This window comes from Mizuhopecten yessoensis, unplaced genomic scaffold (genome assembly GCF_002113885.1).
Source record: "Mizuhopecten yessoensis strain PY_sf001 unplaced genomic scaffold, ASM211388v2 scaffold8427, whole genome shotgun sequence".
Taxonomy (NCBI): Eukaryota; Metazoa; Mollusca; class Bivalvia; order Pectinida; family Pectinidae; genus Mizuhopecten; species Mizuhopecten yessoensis.
Window position 1 is genome coordinate 100,453 of NW_018407542.1, and position 25,686 is coordinate 126,138.

Here is a 25,686-nt window from a genome sequence, read left to right on the forward strand (position 1 = left end):
GGTTGAGATAAACCCTGGTGCTGGACAGCCAAACTCTTACCAGAGGGTTGAGATTTCCCTATCCATGGACCACACCCTTATAAGATTCTATTAAACCCACATGGTCCTGAATAATAGAAACCAGAATCCGACTTAACATTTATAGGCTATACATGTATCACATATGTGATGTGTGTTGGAGTTGTAGTCTGTCTTTGAAAGGGATAATATGTAATAAACAATAACACAAGCTTGTGCAAATAAATTTATTTTACATTTCTTCATTCATTCCTTCTCATGACATAAAAGACCTTTCATATACACATCAGCTTGTCATATAGACAGAGCATCACTCAGTTAGTACCGTTACAAACAGGTTAACTTTTACCCTTTACATCCACATCTCGTGTCAGGTAATTCTTATTATTCCAAACTGTGATCATTTTCTTGTTCAAAACAGACCAGATGAATAGACCAAGCACTTATAGTAGTAAATTATTCATGAATCTTTGCATTCTCCCCCTTCTGTTATCAGAGGAAAACCCCATTCCCCTATTCTTTTTAAGGATAATCAAATGTTATTTGAGGTTCTAGAATAATGTTTTTATACAGTCACTTTCCATTTAGGATACATATGAGGAGCCTAAAACCTGTTGACAGGAAATGCCAACCATCTGGAGTACTTAGCTTCACTTGAACATGACTTTTCCCCAAGCTGATAGGGACATTCCTCCACTCCAGTGCAACAAGAGTTAATTTAGGATTTTTTTTCACCAAGATAATTGCAAACAAAACTATACAAATTAATCAGGAAGACAATCTTACAGTATTCACTACAGATTGGCAAGCAAATGCATCCAAATTTAATCATAATTTCAGAGTTTTCATTGAATTTACACTAAAGATCTCACATCTTTCCTATATATAATTCAACATATGATTAAAGTGAACTTAAACAACATCAACAATCAACTGTCAGGGTCATTCTTGACAGAGTTAAAAATATGGCCCTCAGACTGGATTGCTTGACTAAACAGAGTTTGTACAGTAGTGTACTACAGTGAACCCTGTATACTGTAACCTGAGTATTCTGACATCCTTCTTATAAGTACCACCACATGTAACTTGTGTATTCTGACACCCTGTCATATCTGACATACAGCTGTTATCCCATTCTTTTAAGTAATACCGCATGTAACTTGTGTATTCTGACACCCTGTCATATCTGACATACAGCTGTTGTCCCATTCTTTTAAGTAATACAGCATGTAACTTGTGAATACTGACACTCCTGGTAATCCAAACAAACTGTTTGTTCACAGATAAAAGAATTTCAATAATTAATTTTCAATTTCTTCTACTACAGTGTTTCTTTCCGAACTGTTGGCATTTGAAAACTAGGTCCAGGGCCCACTTGTATAAAACATCTCAACTCTTGAGATTTCCTCAAGTCTAAGATTTCCCATAGACAATACATTGCTTGAAATTTTCCTTAACTTTGAGATGTTTTATACAAGTGGGCCCAGGTATTTTGATTTCTGTAGTGTATACTTTTAATAAGGCAACAACTAAAGGTAATATCATTCTCCCACAGAATCAAACTCACCAGACGTATACTCACTTGTGTTAAGCCTATCTCTCTGTTACAAACACACTTGTCGGATACCTGTATACCGTGTGAAAGTTAAATCCTAGGCCTTTCTTATTATTCGATTATGCTTGTATATTTGAAATCTTTGGTACAATCTTTAAAATGCTTCCCTTACATAACAGGTACTGTAGATTACCTATTTTTTGTATACATTTAGTTTCACAAACTGACCTTTCTATAGTGATTCAGGAGGACACTGATTTATATTTCATTCAGCGTTCCTGAAACATACTCAAGTAAAAAAACATTTATCCCAGCAGCCATACAAAGCCTCTCCTTTTATAAACACTCGTGTATGACAACCTTCATTTTGTGTCCCGACGACTTATTGCACACAATTTAGCTGTCCAGGGTGTGCCAAGTACTCCTCATCAACACTTATAATATACAAACCACATACAGTTTTAACTCGACTAACCTTCCATCTTAAATACATGTTTCTGTATACCCTGTGGGTTTGTGTTAGGCCTAACTAAATGGTAGTGAATTAACTCGGACAGTGTTTGTCTACACTGAGTGACCAGGACACTGTGATGACTGCACTAGTAATTTGTATTTTAACCTTTCCGGAGGAATGTCCAACCAGCCTATGTTGACAGGAATTTGTATTTCAACCTTTCTGCAGGAATGTCCGACCAGCCTATGTTGACAGGAATTTGTATTTTAACCTTTCTGCAGGAATGTCCGACCAGCCTATGTTGACAGGAAATTGTATTTCTGGTAGGAATGTCTGTACATTATTTATCACAATTCTGACACCTATGAAATCCTCCCTTGTCATTTCTCCACAGGGTTCACTTTAGGATCCTTACAGCAGAAATAATGGACGACCATCCCACTCGGGTATCTGGCAAACGCACTGAAATGGTACATAACAATAATATCATAATAACTCCCCCAGGGATATTGTCATGGTTGTGTTATTTCCTTGGTACTATACGAAATGAAGTAACATAGGTTCAACATGGCAGCATTTGGTATTTCACAATATAAATGTGAAATATTACTGACGGTTAAATAACATACATAAGAAGGAATCCCATCACATTCTGATTTCCTTCAACCGACTGTAAGCTATAAGGCCATGCAGTTTCTTTGTGTTACATGATAGATGGACTTTCAAATAAAGGGATCTCAGGATTTACCTTGTTTCCATAAATGTATACACAATCATAAGTTGCCTGAAAGTTTACTACACAAACAACCTTACAGGTATCATCTGTTTGACTAAATCATAGCTTTACAACAGCTTATTATATGTTCTGTTCACTTATCAAACTGAAAATCGTCCTAATAATCCAGAACTTTCTCTATCCACCACCTTCAGCTAAACACCAGCGGGCTTTGTTAACTAGACTGTGTAATGTTCCTCTGCAGCCCTCATCTAAAGACCTTGCTTGTAAATCTGTTATATCACTGTATTGCCACGCCTTATTACCACATACCATGTACTGGTCTCCTCAAATTGATGTAAAACTTGGGACTGGTAAATAAAACACTGAAGGATGACATTACCTGTTTCCAATTCGTTTCTTGCAGACTTTACACATCTTTTCATCATTGATCACCACTTTGTGTTTATGATAAAACATTCTCTGCTCATGGACCTGTGAAAAATACCAGATTATTTTTTGATTCAAGGGACATAACTCTAATAATGAAATTTTCATCAGGGAACTATAAGCAGCTTATTTTTTACACTTATGAAAACTGAACATGCAACACACATGACTTACAAACCAAACACTCCAGATCAATACATTAAAGCTTGTTTGTCTTTGACATATATCCTCAGTTATTAGATCAAGTGTAAATCACCGGTCGTAAGAAACGTTTCTCGGAACACTTTTGGAGGGATGTATATGCACTATACTCCACTGTGTACCAGCAGGTAATGCTAGTCAGAGCAATACATGAATGGCTTGTGTATAGTTAATTCTGTTACCCTTCCCTACACAAAGCCTAGTCCTTACCTGTAAATTTTCAGCATAAAACATGCTTTTGAGGATCTGATTTTTTCGCCGTTCTGTTGCCTGATGTTCCATCACACTTTCAAGGTAGTTTAAGATCTCCTCTATGTTAGTTGCTGCTGGTAACATCTCCAAGGCCTGTAAAAGACACACTACAGTAAGAATTCATGTAACATAATGTGTGGTCAGTATCAAAATGCAGACAATGATTGCCATACTGAGTTACAATCCGGATAGGAAAGGTACCCACACTGAGCATATCACTATAAGGTGTTAAACTCTGCTAGTGGATTTCTTTGTCCTGACGTTTGCCGCAACCTTGGTAACCCAAATTATCTCTTTTAAGTTGTGGTACGGTTCATAAATATACACTCTAACCAAACTCCTCTAATTTTTCTATTGTTATATTTAGAGGTTTTGCACACCTCCCCTTCTGTGTTGACACCAGTTTAGACCAAATTCAATTTCCACCTTTTTGGCCCCTAGCATCACCAGTGAGTCCAAGAAGGACAAGACAGCCGTATGATGCAGTGTAATTCATTTTTGGCTTACTGCATCTATTACCATACTGCATCTATTACCTTACTGCATCTATTACCATACTGCATCTATTACAATACTGCATCTATTACCATACTGCATCGATTACCTTACTGCATCTATTACCTTACTGCATCTATTACCTTACTGCATCTATTACCTTACTGCATCTATTACCATACTGCATCTATTACCTTACTGCATCTATTACAATACTGCATCTATTACCATACTGCATCGATTACCTTACTGCATCTATTACCTTACTGCATCTATTACCATACTGCATCTATTACCTTACTGCATCTATTACCTTACTGCATCTATTACAATACTGCATCTATTACCATACTGCATCGATTACCTTACTGCATCTATTACCTTACTGCATCTATTACAATACTGCATCTATTACCTTACTGCATCTATTACAATACTGCATCTATTACCTTACTGCATCTATTACAATACTGCATCTATTACCTTACTGCATCTATTACCATACTGCATCTATTACCATACTGCATCTATTACCAAATCATTAAAGTCCAATGACATGTATGTGTCTGACCTTTATCTTTATATTACCCGTCTGCCATTGCGCCCCAACATGGAATTGATAACTTTTAATTCTCTGCATTTCGATTGGTTCAGTTGAGACATTTTTAGACTTGTGCTCCTTCCCGACTCACACAGTTAACTTTTATCTCTCTGTATTGGTATTATTTTGAGTCATTTTGGGAGTTCTGCTCTTTCTCGAGTAACAGTGCTTTTTCTCTCATTAAATTGCTATTACCTTGGTGGGTTCTAATTTGTAGACAAGCTTCCAATTTATATGTGTGTGCTCCTGCACATGTTCACCAATCAACCAATATTATTTACTTCATTGGAGTCAATTTTGAAGGCATACTCCTTCACCAGTTGATGAGTCAACTGGTACTATTTACCTTAGTGGAGTCAATTTTAGCAGCATGTTCCTTCATTAGTCGAAGAGCTGCCTCCATACTAGGTTTTGGTGTAAACCCTTGACCAGGGGAGATTCCGAGGGAGGAGGAGGAGGGGGGCTGTAAATACATCTTCAGTAGGTCCAGGTACACCTGCAATTACAGGTAAAAATCACCACAAGTAGAATAATGACAGGCAGAACATTCACAGGTAGAATCTGTTTGTTATACAGAGACTGATGCAGTTCTAGGACCTACCTAAAATGTTTCATTATCAGTCGTCACGTCCTAGGGGATGTTACCTGTTTCTGGAGGTATGAGAAGAAGATGTCATGTCCTAGGGGATGTTACCTGTTTCTGGAGGTATGAGAAGAAGATGTCACATCCTAGGGGATGTTACCTGTTTCTGGAGGTATGCGAACAAGATGTCACGTCCTAGAGGATGTAACCTGGAGGTATGAGAAGAAGATGTCACGTCCTAGGGGATGTAACCTGGAGGTATGGGAACAAGATGTCACGTCCTAGGGGATGTAACCTGGAGGTATGAGTCACATCCTAGGGGATGTAACCTGGAGGTATGAGAACAAGATGTCACTTCCTAGGGGATGTAGCCTGGAGGTATGAGTCACATCCTAGGGGATGTACCCTGGAGGTATGAGTCACATCCTAGGGGATGTAGCCTGGAGGTATGAGTCACCTCCTCGGGGATGTAGCCTGGAGGTATGAGTCACGTCCTAGGGGATGTAACCTGGGGGTATGAGAACAAGATTTGCATGCTGCTTCTAGCAATTGACTACAAATTTAGTAATTGGAAAATATCCAATATAAGGCCTAGCCTGTACCTTGTGTGGGTGTGTCAACCAATATATCAACAGTAATGTAGAGAATAGAAATAGTGTTTGTACTTACATCTTTATTCTCCTCTCTGTTTCTTTCAGAGTATTCATGACAATATCTAAAGATAGAGAAGCACCTTATTATTTAGTATTTGTATAACCCTTTTTGGATTTCATGCAGCATCAGAATAACCAATTTTAGATTTCAAATAGATTTCAATAACAATAATAATATACAACATTTATATAGCGCCCTATATTACTCTAAAGCGCTTTACAACATATGGATAATAGTATTAGTTATAATTGTTAAACAAAAAACAAAGGCTTACGATCACTTGCAAAGCGCCTTAAAAGCAGACGTGAAGAGATGAGTTTTGACGTCCTTTTTGAAAAAGGATATTGACTCATCTTCTCAAGAAAGTGAGTTGTGGTTATCGGTTCAATGCTGATTTTTACATTCTTAAGAATATTTATGAAGACAGGTTTAAAAGTTAAATGATATCCAAATTAAACAGACATGCACAGCTTTGTTTCAGTACTACAGGTGGTATGTTTGAGGGCAATGTAGACAAAGAAGAAGGATTATAATTTTTCTGCGTTTCGGAAATTAGCGGGAAATATTTGTCCTGTATACACAGAGTATATGTGGGCAGTTGCCTGTCTCGTGCAGAGGTTTTGGCCAATCAGATTGAGGCACATGCTAAGGGTAGTTTACAGGTACGTATGTATGCATGTTCATTCTAGCTTCGCACCTCGCACGGCGCAATACAGTTTGAAATAAAATTATAGCAGAATTTTGTATTTATGTAACAGATGTATGTTTGGGTATCGTCATTTGTTAGAAATCCCAGCATCAATTTTGTAAAAAACCTTAAGCATTGTCGGGCTGGTACACCTCCTGTCGCGCCTAATAAGGTTTTCAGGTTGGGTGGCGCGCTTGGTTTTACATTTGTATGGCGATGAACCATGCGAGGGTATATGTGGGAGGATTGTGCCGACTCCGTCTGTGCTATCAGTCGAGCAGCTATTTGCTATTTAGGTGTTGTGTAATGTTTGCCTTGGTACGTATAAGGAGTATAGAGAGGACCATATCTGACGGAGCGAGGAGGAATAGGGTTTTATACAGATTTGGGAGATCGTACCGTTCAGCGGCGGGTGTATCATGTAGAATGTGGACGTAGATTCCCAGAGCCAACTCATGTCTCCCTAACCTCCCCAGTAGTATAGCCCGCTCCTCGTAGAAACCTTAAACACACGTTTAGAACAATATAACTCCTTGAAACACATGAGTTTTCCCAACTTTGAATGAAATACCAGTATCATTTGACAGTCACATTACATTTCACTACTTTTCGTCAAATTTTTCATTGTAATTTTTTTGTGTCAGACCGAAATTGTTTGTTACAACCTATATTTTTTTTAACAGTCTGGTGCTGAGAGTTATAATTTACATCAAGACTTGTTTATCTTAATACAGTTTTTCTAATTAACATAAGCTCTCGACCAAAAGGACATTGACTCATCTTTTATGGAAAGTGAGTTGTGGTTATTGTCCAAGGGCTTTGTACTTACTGTCTAGCGGGAATCGTGTTAGCAGCCTCTCTGGTACATAGTCATGCGACACCTGTAAGAACTGTATCAACTTCCTGCGATATTCCCCCAGCTCACCCTGTTCCTGTCCAGCCTTACTTGGCAGGTGCCCTGTTTATACCAGACCAAAGGATTTTGAGAACAAACATGTCATTTACTTTTCTCCTCTATCTGTGATCTTCTCCTCACAGCTTGTACTGGACACTTCACATGATTCCTATTTACAGTGAATATGACTCCAATATAACCTTATGCAGACCTCAAAATGTTGGCTGAAACAATCTGATGACAGCCCAAATAATTAATAAATCATTTATATACACAAGTATAGTACCAAAGTTTCATTGTTACTCTACAACTTTATGCTAAAAGGAAAACTACCAGACTATTACTCTTATAGAATGGAATCTTACGTCCTTAAAATGAGTGCCTCACAAAATATGTATAACTGTTGTCAATAATAATTTTAAAATAATCTTTAACCTAGTACAATGTTTTAACAATCATACTCATATCTGTCATCATGATAATATTTGAAAATGAAAACTCGGCTTCACTTGACTTAAAATTGACCGCCTACCTTCAGGGAGAGATTGGATGTAGTCGGCCATCAGAGCCTGGACTTTATCTCGTAGTAGTTGTGCCAGAGCGTTGTGGAAGTCTGGTGTATGGTCATCACACTCCAAAATAACGTGTTCCTACGACAACAACAGGTACAGGTCAGTTAGTCCTCTGTATGAGGGTGGACTTAACCTTAGTGACATGTCCAGCTCTCACACCTGGTCCGCTCATACAGTCCTCTGTAGGAGGGTTGACTTAACCTTAGTGACATGTCCAGCTCTTACACGTGGTCCACTCATACTGTCATCTGTAGGAGGGTGGACTTAACCTTAGTGACATGTCCAGCTCTCACGCCTGGTCCACTCATACTGTCCTCTGTAGGAGGCGGACTTAACCTTAGCGACATGTCCAGCTCTCACACCTGGTCCACTCATACTGTACTCTGTAGGAGGGTGGACTTAACCCAAGTGACATGTCTAGCTTTCACACCTGGTCCACTCATACTGTCCTCTGTAGGAGGGAGGACTTAACCTTAGTGACATGTCCAGCTCTCACACCTTGTCCACTCATACTGTCCTCTGTAGGAGGGTGGACGTAGCCTTAGTGACATGCCCAGCTCTCACACCTGGTCCACTCATACTGTCCTCTGTAGGAGGGTGGACTTAACCCAAGTGACATGTCCAGCTTTCACACCTGGTCCACTCATACTGTCCTCTGTAGGAGGGTGGACTTAACCTTAGCGACATGCCCAGCTCTCACACCTGGTCCACTCATACTGTCCTCTGTATGAGGGTTGACTTAACCTTAGTGACATGTCCAGCTCTTACACGTGGTCCACTCATACTGTCCTCTGTAGGAGGGTGGACTTAACCTTAGTGACATGCCCAGCTCTCACACCTGGTCCACTCATACTGTCCTCTGTAGGAAGGTGGACTTAACCTTAGTGATATGTCCAGCTCTCACACCTGGTCCACTCATACTGTCCTCTGTAGGAAGGTGGACTTAACCTTAGTGGTATGTCCAGTTCTCCCACCTGGTCCACTCATACTGTCCTATGTAGGAGGGTGGACTTAACCTGAGTGACATGTCCAGCTCTTACACGTGGTCCACTCATACTGTCCTCTGTAGGAGGGTGGACTTAACCTTTAGTGACATGTCCACACTTACATTTTACAATGGAGTGGGTAAATATTTATGTAAGTAATGTATAGTTGATATCACATATATACCAGAGATACTGACTGTGCAAGGAACTAGCCTGAGAGTATTTTTATCCTGAAGTTTGTTATCCAGCTGTCTCAAAACAATTCTTTTTCTTAACAAGGTCATGGTTTTTTCCGTGAAGAATTTATGTTAAGTAGTCACACTGCTAAACGAGCCTCAGAAGCTATCAAAGAATATACATATATGTATGTTTCCCTCCAGGCCTCTAACCCTACAACTCACCAAGTAAGGAATGGCAAGATCTTTTGCTGTTTTTTCCAGATATTTGAAAATCTGTTCTCTAGGCAGGCTGTCCACCTCTGGTAAGTCTTCAGTAAAAATCTGGAGAATAGAAAGATCATGTATCACAGATTTACAAAATGTAAATATGCTGTCTAATAATTCAGAGGTGATCAAAAGCAATAATCTTATCTTCAGCTATTCAGTGATATTTGCCAAATCCAACCTTTAAGGGAGCAATATTTTTGTTTACAGTATTTTGGAAAACAGTGTTCAATTTTTACATGTAGTGAAACCTTCTGTGGATTACAACAAGTTTCTGAGTCATAGAGATTCAATTGAGACAGATTACACTGCCGAAATGTTTAAAATTATTTTCAATATTGTTAAAGTATGGAGGCTATGTAAACTTACTTTGAGTCCGTCCTCCGGATGCTGTTTTAACACCCACTCAGCATACTCAAATATCAGGTCTAAGTGATCTCGCCCTGTACACAACAGTAATATCACACTACATTAACAGTTATATAAAGAAACGGTGTTATTCTGTCAGAAATGATACAACATAAAAGTTTACTCTCATTAATCTCCAGTTTTATGTAATTTAAGATATGAACGAAGAATTGAATTCATTAGAAAGTAGATCAACTTGAAATGTTTTATTCCAGAGCAAACACAAGTGAGTTAACACTGTAAGAGCAGTGGCCAGGTAGGACAAGAATGATAACTCCAAACTCTCGTAACTGTTGATGAGCATGACTGTGGTCACTAGCTCGTGATGTGCTGATTACCTCCCTTAGACTGTACACAGCTACCCACCTAGATGTTGTAAATATTGCACAGTGCGGTCATGGCCTTTGAGTGGTGAGCTGGGACGGGCAGCCTGGTTCATCAGTAAGTTTAGGGCTGTTGATAAAATATCAAATTAAATCACGATGATCACAAAAGCCATGTCTGCTTGCATCATCACTAAACGTTGAAATGATTGTAAAAACATTTACGTTGGTAGCCATGACACTTACATAGGGGGATTGTTTATAAGTAAACAAAAAAGTACATGGTAACTCGGATAAAAGGGGGAAGCTACCTCAGGTCAGTCACAGATTGGTGATGACAGGATAATTTGATGGTCTTCAATTTTAGCAATAGCGCACAAAGAGCTAACAGACCAAACGGTCACACATCTTAGAATCCTGTGATACCCCTTACAGAAATAGAAAGATTGCAGCGATATCCCGGCGCAAAATTCAGTTCGCCAGAAGTGCACAGAATATCGCCACTAGTGGTGACATTCTGGTGATGTTCTGGCACACATTTCATATCGTCAGAATGTCACCAGAATATCACCAGAATATCGCCAGAAGTGCACCACAGATAAAATATTCTGGTGATGTTCTGGCACACTTTTCATATCACCAGAATGTCGCCAGAATATCACCAGAATATTGCCAGAAGTGCACCACAGATAAGGAATTCCCATGATCCTCTGTAACTTGTCTAAATACAGTTGACCCCCCAAATTAAAAAATCACAAAATGGCTGATGAATGAAGGACAGCTCATGGTGAAAGTTGAGTGAAATAAGGAGGCTTTAGTCTTTTTTGGATAAAGTGAAAGCATTCTTGAGTCATATAAGGTAATGTAGAGTATGTTTTCTTCTATGTTTTATATAATTCATGGTCGCAAAACATGTAAAATCTTAACTGAATTACTGTAGTGCATTTTCATACAACATTATAATTAAGTTTTCATTGTGTCATACACAATTCTACTACATGTATTTAGCAGTGTAGTACATCATATCAAAGTCTTGCTTTAGGTCTTGCAGTAATATGTTTACAGAAGTTCATGTTGCTTCTTTAATCAATATACAGAACTGTCTCTTATAAAACTGTTCATACTTATACATTATATCAACATTGATAACTACTATTAACGAATATCACATTGTGAAATAATCCATATATATGTGTTGAACTTTGTAACCAATTTCTGATCAATATAAGCTATGAATTATAATCTAAACTATATGTACTCCACAACCCTATTGCAATATTGTCATATGTTTGATTGTAGGAATCCCAATCTTGCTTGCCAAGACACGCAGATCAAACGGATGAGTCACAATATCAGCAGAACCCTAGCCTGCGGTGATACCGCCGCAAGTGCAGCGGAACATTCTGGCTATATCGCCGCAACTGCGCTAGAACATTCTGGTGACATTCTGGCGATATCGCCGAAACGCACCAGAACCTAGTGAGGCTTTTAGAGCATTGGAATGAGTATGCCACAACATCACCAGAACCCTGCAACGATATTCTGGTGATATCGCCAGACACCTAATTTGTATACGAAATCTGAACACGCGGCAATATCGCAGCAATAGTGTGCCAGAGACTGAATATTTGTGTAAGGGACATTACATATCCTGTTGTACTGTATACATCCTGACATTTCATACAAATTCTGTATAAACAATATGTTGTACTGTATACATACTGACATTTAATACAAATTCTGTATACACAATATGTTGTACATCATATCCAAAATATCTTATTTATGGTATTCATATTGATGTATATCCGTTCCACAAATTCCATTTCGACAGGATGGTAGTGGAAATGTACAACTTGTACCCTCTGAATTGAGTAGATACGGTATACCTATACTGTACCCCCTGACTAAGGCTGTCCTACCTTTCTGATGAAGTCCTTTCTTCTCATACAGGATAATGAGTTCACTAAACTTCTCTTTACGTTTGAGGATTTTCTCACTCTCCTCCACATGACAGTTGTTGTCTTTGATTCTCAACAGTGGCGCCACCAGGGCGTCATTCGTCTGTAACAGTCAGATGGTCAGATTTGTACACGGTCTATCAATACTACAGGTTATACTGGGTCAAACAGAGCAAGACTGAACCATTAAATATATCACATAACACCACATACAAAAGATGGCCAACACTTCGTCTTTTATAATAACAAATACTGTTGTACTAATGATTATTTAGAAGAAATTGTTTAAAAGTTTCAACATATTTGACCCCTGTGGCATTGAATATAGTGGAAGGTCATTCATTTGAACAAACTTGGTAGCTCTTCATTCCAGCATGCTACAGGCCAAATATCATTATCCTGGGCCTTCTGGTTATTCATCAGAAGTTATTTAAAGATTTCAACATATTTGACTCCTTTGACCTTGAATACAGGCGAAGGTCATTCATTTGCACAAACTTGGTAGCCCTTCATCCTAGCATAATACTGGCCAAATATCACTAGCCTGGGCCTCTTGGTTTTTCAGAAGAAGTTGTTTAAGTAAAAAGTTGACGACGGACGGACGGACGAACGAACGACGGACGCCACACCATGGCATAAGATCACTTGGCCCTTCGAGCCAGGTGAGCTAAAAACGAACCAAGTGCTTATTTTTGAATTTTAATGGGTGTTTTTGTTATGATAAGGTTTAGGTCTTCATCCACCAAAAGAAATTTGAAATCAAAGGAGGGACAATTTTGGAAACCCACCATTTCTCAATATTTTATGGGGGTTGGTTGGGGATGGACTCGACAAGTTACAAATTTGAATGGACCATTTATAAAAGATAAGGGACAGATGACCCAATACCTCTAAGCATTATTCCTTCTGACCTTTGACCTACCTGTAAGTAACATTTCAGCAGGGTGGTATCGATGATCTGACTGAGTTGACGTTTGGACTTGATGGTTTTGTTGCCCTCCTTGATGGCCGTTGTCTGAACCTCCTTATTGATATCTTTACATACGTCTACCCTTTTCTACAAGAGATGGGTAAAACCAATAAATTTTAGATAGAGGACCGTACAAGACAAACTTATTTACCTTCTTAACAAGTACATGAACTTTCAGAATGAATGAAAATAATTTTTCTCTTAATTTTGTGATCTGCAATAAGAAGAGAAATTTCTTGATGTAAAATTTCTCCAGTTGGTTTCCTAAAAACTCAGCATACTCTAAATCTTAGACAGGAGACATATACATCCCATATATAGCCTGTCTCCTCTCACTGTAGTCAGATACCATAGTAGTTCTGTAGAGTCCGTTCTCTTCCTGATGGCCTTCTATTGCCACAAGTCTTCTAACAATAACAGCCAGCTATTTCTGTATGACTATACCTTTTCTCTTACTGACCATGCTGTACACCTAGCATCAATAGGCCTAATCTCACTTAACCTGAATACGATAGTCCTGTAGAGCTAACTCAAAACCTAATCTCACCTAACCTCAATACGATAGTCCTGTAGAGCTAACTCAACACCTAATCTCACCTAACCTCAATACGATAGTCCTGTAGAGCTAACTCTACACTTTATCTCACCTTTTCTGAATAAGATAGTCCTGTAGAGCTTATTTTACACCTAATCTCACCTAACCTCAATACGATAGTCCTGTAGAGCTAACTCAACACCTAATCTCACCTAACCTCAATACGATAGTCCTGTAGAGCTAACTCTACACTTTATCTCACCTTATCTGAATAAGATAGTCCTGTAGAGCTTACTTTACACCTATTCTCACCTTACCTCAATACGATAGTCCTGTAGAGCTAACTCTACACTTTATCTCACCTTATCTGAATAAGATAGTCCTGTAGAGCTTACTTTACACCTAATCTCACCTTACCTCAATACGATAGTAGTCCTGTAGAGCTAACTCTATACCTAATCTTACCTTACCTAAGTAAGTTAGTCCTGTTTGGCTAACTCTATACCTAATCTCACCTTACCTGAGTAAGTTAGTCCTGAAGAGCTAACTCTAAAAGTAATCTTACCTTACCTAAGTAAGTTAGTCCTGTTTGGCTAACTCTATACCTAATCTCACCTTACCTCAATACGATAGTCCTGTAGAGCCAATTCTACACACAATCTCACCTTACCCTAGTAAGTTAGTCCTGTTTGGCTAACTCTATACCTAATCTCACCTTACCTGAATAAGATAGTCCTGTAGAGTTAACTCTACACCTAATCTCACTTTACCCGAGTAAGATAGTCCTGTAGAGCTAACTTTACACCTAATCTCACCTAACCTGAGTAAGATAGTCCTGTAGAGCAAACTTTACACATAATCTCACCTAACCTGAGTAAGATAGTCCTGTAGAGCTAACTCTACACTTTATCTCACCTTACCTGAGTAAGTTAGTCCTGTAGAGCTTACTTTACACCTAATGTCACCTTACCTGAGTAAGTTAGTCCTGTTTGGCTAATTCTACACCTAATCTCATCTTACCTGAATAAGATAGTCCTGTAGAGCTTACTTTACACCTAATCTCACCTTACCTGAATAAGATAGTCCTGTACATTTTACTTTATGCCTAATCTCACCTAACTTCAATAAGATAGTCCTGTAGAGCTAACTCTACATCTAATCTCGCCAAACCTCAATAAAATAGTCCTGTAGAGCTTACTTTCCACCTAATCTCACCTTACCTGAATAAGATAGTCATGTAGAGCTAACTCTACACCTAATCTCACTTTACCTGAGTATGTTAGTCCTGTTTGGCTAGCTCTACACCTAATCTCGCCTTACCTGAGTAAGACAGTCCTGTATAGCTAACTCTACACTTTACCTCATCTTACCTGAGCATGATGGTCCTGAAGGGCTACCTCTAATCCTAATCTTACCTTTCCTGAGTAAGACAGTCCTATATAGCTAACTCTACACTTTACCTCATCTTACCTGAGCATGATAGTCCTGAAGGGCTAACTCTAAATCTAATCTTACCTTACCTGAGTAAGACAGTACTGTATAGCTAACTCTCCACTTTATCTCATCTGACCTGAGCATGATAGTCCTGAAGTTACACTTTTGTGGTACACTTCTGCGTTACACTTTTATTGTTCGTTTCTGTACAATTGTACAGCCAAAACCGGCCATGGTACACTTTTAAACGGGCATTGGCCTATTGACCTTGCCAGTGTTTGGAATGTTCATCATTCGAAAGGTTATCACAGTAATAGGATATGAAACCAACGCTTACGCTCTGGATATTTTTAAACCCAAACATGGGCCAATTCGGGGGTGGAAGAGGCTGTGGTAGCCGTCAAGTAAATCATCAAGCAAAATAGCATAAGGTCACGTATCGGTATATATAACAAATTTAAACGACAAATGCATATCGCTTTTAATCTCGCTATGCATATATTTCACATATCCTATTACTGCGATAACCTTTCGAATGATGAACATTCCAAACACTGGCAAGGTCAATAGGCCAATGCCCGTTTAAAAGTGTCCCATGGCCGCTTTCGGCTGTACAATTGGACAGAAACGAACAATAAAAGTGTAACGCAGAAGTGTATCACAAAAGTGTAACGCGGTACAGAAACGAAGTATAAATGCTTCGTTTATGTACCACAAAAGTGTACCGTGGTACAGAAACGAAGTATAAATACTTCGTTTATGTACCACAAAAGTGTAATGCGGTACAGAAACGAAGCATTTATACTTCGTTTGTGTACCACAAAAGTGTACCGTGGTACAGAAACGAAGTATAAATACTTCAAATATGTCCGGCCGCTTTCGGCTAACGGTACAGAAACGAATGATAAATGCTTCAATTGTGTATCACACAAAAGTGTACTGTGGTACACAAACGAAGTATAAATACTTCAAATATGTCCGGCCGCTTTCGGCTAACGGACCACAAACGAAACATAAATGTTTCAAATATGTCCGTCCGCTTTCGGCTAACGGTACCGAAAGAAGTATAAATGCTTCGATTGTGTATCACACAAAAGTGTACCGTGGTACACAAACGAAGTATAAATGCTTCGTTTCTGTACCACACAAAAGTGTACCATGGTACACAAACGAACTATAAATGCTTCAAAAGTGCCTGGCCGCCTTCGGCCATCGTAGTATGATAGTCCTGAAGGGCTAACTCTAAACCTAATCTTATCTTACCTGAGGAAGATAGTCCTGTGGACCTAACTCTACACTTTGTCTCATCTTACCTGAGTAAGATAGTCCTGTAGGGCTAGTTCTAAACCTAATCTCACCTTACCTGAGTAAGACAGTCCTGTATAGCTAACTCTACACTTTATCTCATCTTACCTGAGTATGATAGTCCTGAAGGGCTAACTCTAAACCTAATCTTACCTTACCTGAGGAAGATAGTCCTGTGGACCTAACTCTACACTTTGTCTCATCTTACCTGAGTAAGATAGTCCTGTAGGGCTAGTTCTACACCTAATCTTACCTTACCTGAGGAAGATAGTCCTGTAGAGCTAACTCTGCACCTAATCTCACCTTACCTGAGTAATATAGTCCTGTACAGATAACTCTAAACTTTATCTCGTCTTACCTGAGTATGATAGTCCTGAAGGGCTAAGACTTAACCCTAATCTTACCTTACCTGAGGACGATAGTCCTGTAGAGCTAACTCTACCCTTTAACTCATCCTATCTGAGTAAGATAGTCCTGTGCAGATAACTCTAAACTTTATCCCATCTTACCTGAGTATGATACTCCTGAAGGGCTAACACTTAACCCTAATCTTACCTTACCTGAGTAAGATATTCCTGTAGAGCTAACTCTACCCTTTAACTCATCTTATCTGAGTAAGATAGTCCTGAAGAGCTAACTTTATATCTAATATTATGTTACTGAGTAAGATAGTCCTGTAGGGCTACCTCTACACTTTATCTAACCTTACCTGAGTAAGATAGTCCTGTAGAGCTAACTCTACACCCTATCTAACCTTACCTGTGTAAGATAGTCCTGTAGGGATAGAAGACCTTTCTCCAGATCGCCCCCTTCCAGCTCTGGTGGTCTCTTTGGGTACTCCAGTTGACTACGGTACTCATTGGGTAGGAGGTTAGGGTACAGCCCTATCACGTGGGACGGATCTTCAAAAAGTAAAAAACTTTGATGATCAGGATCAGGTTTAGGTCAGAAGTTGAAAGAGTAACGATTCTTCCTCATACCATGTCAGCTACCACCCAGTACAATGTCAGCTACCACCCAGTACAATGTCAAAACCACCCAGTACAATGTCAACTACCACCCAGTACAATGTCAACTACCACCCAGTACAATGTCAAAACCACCCAGTACAATGTCAACTACCACCCAGTACAATGTCAGCTACCACCCAGTACAATGTCAACTACCACCCAGTACAATGTCAACTACCACCCAGTACAATGTCAAAACCACCCAGTACAATGTCAACTACCACCCAGTACAATGTCAACTACCACCCAGTACAATGTCAACTACCACCCAGTACAATGTCAAAACCACCCAGTACAATGTCAACTACCACCCAGTACAATGTCAACTACCACCCAGTACAATGTCAACTACCACCCAGTACAATGTCAAAACCACCCAGTACAATGTCAACTACCACCCAGTACAATGTCAACTACCACCCAGTACAATGTCAACTACCACCCAGTACAATGTCAAAACCACCCAGTACAATGTCAACTACCACCCAGTACAATGTCAACTACCACCCAGTACAATGTCAACTACCACCCAGTACAATGTCAAAACCACCCAGTACAATGTCAACTACCACCCAGTACAATGTCAACTACCACCCAGTACAATGTCAACTACCACCCAGTACAATGTCAAAACCACCCAGTACAATGTCAACTACCACCCAGTACAATGTCAACTACCACCCAGTACAATGTCAACTACCACCCAGTACAATGTCAAAACCACCCAGTACAATGTCAACTACCACCCAGTACAATGTCAACTACCACCCAGTACAATGTCAACTACCACCCAGTACAATGTCAAAACCACCCAGTACAATGTCAACTACCACCCAGTACAATGTCAACTACCACCCAGTACAATGTCAACTACCACCCAGTACAATGTCAAAACCACCCAGTACAATGTCAACTACCACCCAGTACAATGTCAACTACCACCCAGTACAATGTCAACTACCACCCAGTACAATGTCAAAACCACCCAGTACAATGTCAACTACCACCCAGTACAATGTCAACTACCACCCAGTACAATGTCAACTACCACCCAGTACAATGTCAAAACCACCCAGTACAATGTCAACTACCACCCAGTACAATGTCAACTACCACCCAGTACAATGTCAACTACCACCCAGTACAATGTCAAAACCACCCAGTACAATGTCAACTACCACCCAGTACAATGTCAACTACCACCCAGTACAATGTCAACTACCACCCAGTACAATGTCAAAACCACCCAGTACAATGTCAACTACCACCCAGTACAATGTCAACTACCACCCAGTACAATGTCAACTACCACCCAGTACAATGTCAAAACCACCCAGTACAATGTCAACTACCACCCAGTACAATGTCAACTACCACCCAGTACAATGTCAACTACCACCCAGTACAATGTCAAAACCACCCAGTACAATGTCAACTACCACCCAGTACAATGTCAACTACCACCCAGTACAATGTCAACTACCACCCAGTACAATGTCAAAACCACCCAGTACAATGTCAACTACCACCCAGTACAATGTCAACTACCACCCAGTACAATGTCAACTACCACCCAGTACAATGTCAAAACCACCCAGTACAATGTCAACTACCACCCAGTACAATGTCAACTACCACCCAGTACAATGTCAACTACCACCCAGTACAATGTCAAAACCACCCAGTACAATGTCAACTACCACCCAGTACAATGTCAACTACCACCCAGTACAATGTCAACTACCACCCAGTACAATGTCAAAACCACCCAGTACAATGTCAACTACCACCCAGTACAATGTCAACTACCACCCAGTACAATGTCAACTACCACCCAGTACAATGTCAAAACCACCCAGTACAATGTCAACTACCACCCAGTACAATGTCAACTACCACCCAGTACAATGTCAACTACCACCCAGTACAATGTCAAAACCACCCAGTACAATGTCAACTACCACCCAGTACAATGTCAAAACCACCCAGTACAATGTCAACTACCACCCAGTACAATGTCAAAACCACCCAGGACAATGTCAACTACCACCCAGTACAATGTCAACTACCACCCAGTACCATGTCAGCTACCACCCAGTACAAATGTCAACTACCACCCAGTACAATGTCAAAACCACCCAGTACAATGTCAACTACCACCCAGTACCATGTCAGCTACCACCCAGTACCATGTCAAAACCACCCAGTACAATGTCAGCTACCACCCAGTACAATGTCAGCTACCACCCAGTACAATGTCAAAACTCCCAGTACAATGTAAAAATCCCCCAGTACCAAGTCAAAACCACACAGTACAATGTCATCAGAGCATCTTCAAATCTTACCAGTTCCTAACTTGACAAATATTGACATGGATTCTTCAAACTTGCGTTCACAAAATAAATTAAATGCATGAAGAGTTTTTATTCGGTTAATTCGTGTCTGCTTCTCATCCTCTGGCTCCTCTGTCATATCCTGAAACATTATAATCAGATACAAAAGATGACAAATATTTGTTAAATTCAATGGAACAGCTAACTCAGACTCAATAGCCACAAAACACTTGCTAGTCAGTATACAATGTGTATGTATACAGACAAGACAACACAGCCAGCAATAAGTCTGCATTTCAATGACAGAGTCTATGTTCGTCAAGTATCAATTTCACCATTCCCAGTGGAAACACAATATGTATAGTAAGCTGTGTACCTATAGTCATAATCTTTGTGAAAGTAGAAAGAGCAAACATTTCCCAGTAAATATACATTATGAATATTGATCAACTATAACACTGTGTTAATCCTGTAATAGGTTCAGAGGGCCAACACATGATTTCTGACTCAAAGTAAGGGGTGGCCTTATTACAGGACAAATGAGATACCATGAGTTGGTATTCCTACTGAACTGCAATAGACATGGGTGGGCTTATTACCATGTGTTGGTATTCCTACTGAACTGCAATAGACATTGGTGGGCTTATTACCATGAGTTGGTATTCCTACTGAACTGCAATAGACATGGGTGGGCTTATTACCACGATTTAATAATCTCAAATGTTCCAAGTCACAGAGGTACTTGATGGGCGATATCAATATCTTAATATCTTTTAGGGTGTGTTCATTACAAGGATACACAAAAAATATACAAACAAACATACAACACTATTTGCAGCTCAATCCGATCTATTTTTTACCAGAAACTTGTCAAACTATTTTTCTAAAAGACAGTCATATACAAAATTACGAACCAAAAAGAAGTCTGATACTTACAGCAAGATGTAGAGCTAGTTCAAACTGATTAGCCTCCAGCAGTTGTCGAATCTGATAAGCTATAGGCATGGCATTCAGCTTCCACACATGGTTAGACGAGGCCACGTATATACAACCACTGTGAACAAATGTCGAAAACTCAAACCTTCTCACTGTCCATACTTAAATGTCGACAGCCCCTAGGACCTTGAATAGACGTAAAGCTACATAGGGCTCCACACCAGAATCTACAATAACATCTGAAACACCTTGTCTTACTAGGCTGAAATTTTCCAAGTACATGTATTTTCAGATGACTAGGCCATTACCTCAAATTTTTCAAATGTGTTACAAGTTGTATTATGTCACTACCTGAATCTTAAAAGTATTTCCATACTGATGGTATCCTGCTGATCCCACTAAATCTACACACATGCAGACACCATTTCATGTTGACAATTTTAGTTCACAGCAAATTAAGTTAGAGATTCTTCATACAACTGGTCCATGATCACTCGTTATAAATTAACTCATTGTTTAGTATTTAAAAGTAGGAAAAGTTGAAAGGCTCTGGTGAACTTTATAAACACTAACTGATTATAAAAGTTTATAAAGCTGTTGTTACCTCCCCTGACAGATGTAGCGGGCCTTCTGGAGCTCAATGTTCTGTATGAGAAGACGTGGGGATATCGTTCGAATTTCCACATGTTTGGGTAATAAGGCTATGATATATGGAGGGTGATTTTCTGGAGAAAAAGCAAAATATAAAATATACTAGAGGTGAGTATATCTACTTGTATTAGATTGTAGTGGACTTATAGTGGTCCTGTTAGATTACTTATACTGTATTAGATTGTAGTAGACTTATAGTGGTCCTGTTGGATTACTTATACTGTATTAGGTTGTAGTGGACTTATAGTGGTCCTGTTGGATTACTTATATTAGATTGCAGTAGACTTATAGTGGTCCTGTTGGATTACTTATACTGTATTAGATTGTAGTAGACTTATAGTGGTCCTGTTGGATTACTTATATTAGATTGCAGTAGACTTATAGTGGTCCTGTTGGATTACTTTTACTGTATAAGACTGTAGTAGACTTATAGTGGTCCTGTAGAATTACTTTTACTGTATTAGATTGTAGAGGACTTATAGTGGTCCTGTTGGATTACTTATATTAGATTGCAGTAGACTTATAGTGGTCCTGTTGGATTACTTTTACTGTATAAGATTGTAGTAGACTTATAGTGGTCCTGTAGAATTACTTTTACTGTATTAGATTTTAGAGGACTTATAGTGGTCCTGTTGGATTACTTGTATTAGATTGCAGTAGACTGTAGTAGTGGTCCTGTTGGATTACTTATATTATATTGTAGTAGACTGTAGTAGTGGTCCTGTTGGATTACTTATATTAGATTGCAGTAGACTTATAGTGGTCCTGTTGGATTACTTATATTAGATTGCAGTAGACTTATAGTGGTCCTGTTGGATTACTTATATTAGATTGCAGTAGACTTATAGTGGTCCTGTTGGATTACTTATATTAGATTGCAGTAGACTTATAGTGGTCCTGTTGGATTACTTATATTAGATTGCAGTAGACTTATAGTGGTCCTGTTGGATTACTTATATTAGATTGCAGTAGACTTATAGTGGTCCTGTTGGATTACTTATATCATCACTTTGTTACTGGAATATTTAATCTGATTTAGTTACCTGTATAAAACAAGTTGTGTTCCTGCCTTTTACAAAATATTTTACATATTTTCCATTGTATGTTCATCATGCATAATACATGGATTTAGCATCAATATATGCAGTTTGTTATCTAGTTTGCTGTATGATCACCCCTCACCTATTTGTATGGGGATATCTGTCCAGTTGATGGGGTATTTCTGGGTTGGGCTTCCCTCGTCATCGATGAGAATGGACATTTCATCCCTCCCAAGTAGAAGAGTATCATTCTCCAGTCGTGTTACAATGGGATCTTGTTGTTTGGTTCCGACCGGAAACAACTCTTTGGTGTTCCCTGTATTTATCTAAACAGAAAATACATTAGGCTAGTATTTTGTGTTAACCTCTTAATCACTCACATTATAAATAGGTAACACAGGTCCATGCTTAAATTGATACAAAATTCACAGAAACCTCAACAATGAACAAACAAAAAACACCAACTATTAATACACCATATACTACGAATCAACCAATCAGTTAGTGACCACAACAAGGACCACCATATACTATGAATCAACCAATCAGTTAGTGACCACAACAAGGACCACCATATACTACGAATCAACCAATCAGTTAGTGACCACAACAAGGACCACCATATACTACGAATCAACCAATCAGTTAGTGACCACAACAAGGACCACCATATACTACGAATCAACCAATCAGTTAGTGACCACAACAAGGACCACCATATACTACGAATCAACCAATCAGTTAGTGACCACAACAAGGACCACCATATACTACGAATCAACCAATCAGTTAGTGACCACAACAAGGACCACCATATACTACGAATCAACCAATCAGTTAGTGACCACAACAAGGACCACCATATACTACGAATCAACCAATCAGTTAGTGACCACAACAAGGACCACCATATACTACGAATCAACCAATCAGTTAGTGACCACAACAAGGACCACCATATACTACGAATCAACCAATCAGTTAGTGACCACAACAAGGACCACCATATACTACGAATCAACCAATCAGTTAGTGACCACAACAAGGACCACCATATACTACGAATCAACCAATCAGTTAGTGACCACAACAAGGACAGAGTGCCAAAGAGAGACATGAAACTTCAAAGGAGCTTCCTGCATGAAACAGGAAAAATCAAAATAAATGTACAAAGATATAAATAAATACAAGAGGCCCAATGGGCCTGCATCGTTCACCTGGTTTTAATATCATACTTGTAATCTTAAAAGTGGACTAAAATACAGCTACAGGCGGAATATCAGTGTTTGATTCATAAGAACCTATTAAAAGATGTAAATGTATGACCCCTGTGACCTTGATTGTCGAACAAGGACATTAGGTTGAACAGAGTTTATTGTCTTCCAACCCAGCATGCTTCTGGTAAAATATCATTACCCTGGACCGTTTGTTTATACAGAACAAATCATTTAAAGATTTAAACATATATTGACCACTGTGACCTTGAATATGGGTGAAGGTCATTCACTTGGTAGTCCTTCATCCCAGCATGTTAATGGCCAAATATCATCACCCTTGGCCTTTTGCTTATTAAAAAGAAGTCGTTTTAAGGTTTAAAACATATTTGACCCCTGTGACCTTGAAAAAAAGATGAAGGTCATTCATTTGAACAAACTTTGTAGCCCTTCATCCCAGCAAGTTACTCGCAAAATATCATCACCTTATACCTCATTGTTATTCAGAAGGAGTTGTTAAAAGGTTTTTTTCATCAGGACAAACTCTGTAGTCCTTTATTCCAGCATGCTACGGGCCAAATATCATCATCATCCTAGGCATTTTGGTTATTCAGAAGAAGTTGTATTACAGGTTTCTAACATATTTGACACCTGTGACCTTGAATATAAGTCAAGGTCATTCATTTGAACAAACTTGGTAGTCCTTCATCTTAGCATGCAACAGACCCAATATCATGACCCTGGGCCTTTTGGTTATTGAGAAGTTGCATGAAGATTTGAACATATTTGACCCATGTGACCTTGAAAGTGGGTCAAGGTCATTCATTTGAACAAACTTGGTAGTCCTTTATCCCAGCATACTACAGGCCCAATTTCAGAACCCTGGGGCTTTTGGTTATTGAGAAGTCGTTTGAAGATTTTACGGCATTTGAACCCTGTGACCTTGAATGTGGGTCAAGGTCATTCATTTGAACAAACTTGGCAGCCCTTCATCCTAGCATGCTACAGGCCCAATATCAGTACCCTGGGCCTTTTTGGTTATTGAGAAGAAGTTGTTTAAAGTAAAATATTGACGACGGCCGCCTTCGGGCCAGGTGAGCTAATAATGATTGAAAAGTAACAAATCAGTGGAATTCTCCAACATGTATATATATAGAAATGGGATGTATTATACCTCCATGTAAAGTATACCTTAACAATGAAATAGTCCCGCTTGAAGCCAACACAAATTGTATCCTTACACCAAACCATGTCTCTGGGCACATCGTACATGTTGAATTCAGGCTGGAACAAATATAGTTCTGATTAAGTTCAAAATGAAGTTAATTTAAAAATAAAACATCTAATGGTCAGTGGTCCGGTGTTAATTTAGACAGTCTAGGTCTCAAAAACTTTAACATCCAATGGTCAGTGGTCCGGTGTTAATCTAGACAGTCTAGGTCTCAAAAACATTAACATCCAATGGTCAGTGTTCATATAGTGCTAATTTAGACAGTCTAGCTAGGTCTCAAAAACAGTAACATCCAATGGTCAGTGGTCCGGTGTTAATTTCGACAATCTAGGTCTCAAAAACATTAACATCCAATGGTCAGTGGTCCGGCGTTAATTTCGACAGTCTAGGTCTCAAAAACATTAACATCCAATGGTCAGTGGTCCGGCGTTAATTTCGACAGTCTAGGTCTCAAAAACATTAACATCCAATGGTCAGTGTTCATATAGTGCTAATTTAGACAGTCTAGCTAGGTCTCAAAAACATTAACATCCAATGGGCAGTGGTCCGGTGTTAATTTCGACAGTCTAGGCCTCAAAAACATTAACATCCAATGGTCAGTGTTAATTTAGTGCTAATTTAGACAGTCTAGCTAGGTCTCAAAAACAGTAACATCCAATGGTCAGTGGTCCGGTGTTAATTTCGACAGTCTAGGCCTCAAAAACATTAACATCCAATGGTCAGTGTTCCGGTGTTAATTTAGACAGTCTAGGTCTCAAAAACATTAACATCCA

The 25,686-nt window shown here is 39.1% G+C and overlaps 1 protein-coding gene across 2 annotated transcripts in view; it reads right to left on the minus strand.

Annotated features, from left to right (window-relative positions):
- Window positions 1–231: 231 nt before the first annotated feature.
- Window positions 232–25,686, minus strand: part of LOC110455936 (vam6/Vps39-like protein) — a 37,211-nt gene continuing 11,756 nt past the window's right edge. For both annotated transcript variants that reach the window (XM_021506399.1, XM_021506400.1), the window contains 19 exons: window positions 24,874–24,966; window positions 22,611–22,794; window positions 21,382–21,502; window positions 20,778–20,895; window positions 19,854–19,983; window positions 17,258–17,400; window positions 13,177–13,311; window positions 12,216–12,357; window positions 10,337–10,423; window positions 9,932–10,005; window positions 9,521–9,619; window positions 8,094–8,211; window positions 7,496–7,624; window positions 7,066–7,168; window positions 5,994–6,039; window positions 5,088–5,237; window positions 3,604–3,738; window positions 3,146–3,237; window positions 232–2,489 (listed from right to left, as the gene is read on the minus strand). In XM_021506399.1, the coding sequence (XP_021362074.1) occupies window positions 2,408–2,489; window positions 3,146–3,237; window positions 3,604–3,738; window positions 5,088–5,237; window positions 5,994–6,039; window positions 7,066–7,168; window positions 7,496–7,624; window positions 8,094–8,211; window positions 9,521–9,619; window positions 9,932–10,005; window positions 10,337–10,423; window positions 12,216–12,357; window positions 13,177–13,311; window positions 17,258–17,400; window positions 19,854–19,983; window positions 20,778–20,895; window positions 21,382–21,502; window positions 22,611–22,794; window positions 24,874–24,966 (2,181 nt within the window). In that variant the 3' untranslated portion in view covers window positions 232–2,407. The remainder of the gene's footprint in view (window positions 2,490–3,145; window positions 3,238–3,603; window positions 3,739–5,087; window positions 5,238–5,993; window positions 6,040–7,065; window positions 7,169–7,495; window positions 7,625–8,093; window positions 8,212–9,520; window positions 9,620–9,931; window positions 10,006–10,336; window positions 10,424–12,215; window positions 12,358–13,176; window positions 13,312–17,257; window positions 17,401–19,853; window positions 19,984–20,777; window positions 20,896–21,381; window positions 21,503–22,610; window positions 22,795–24,873; window positions 24,967–25,686) is intronic.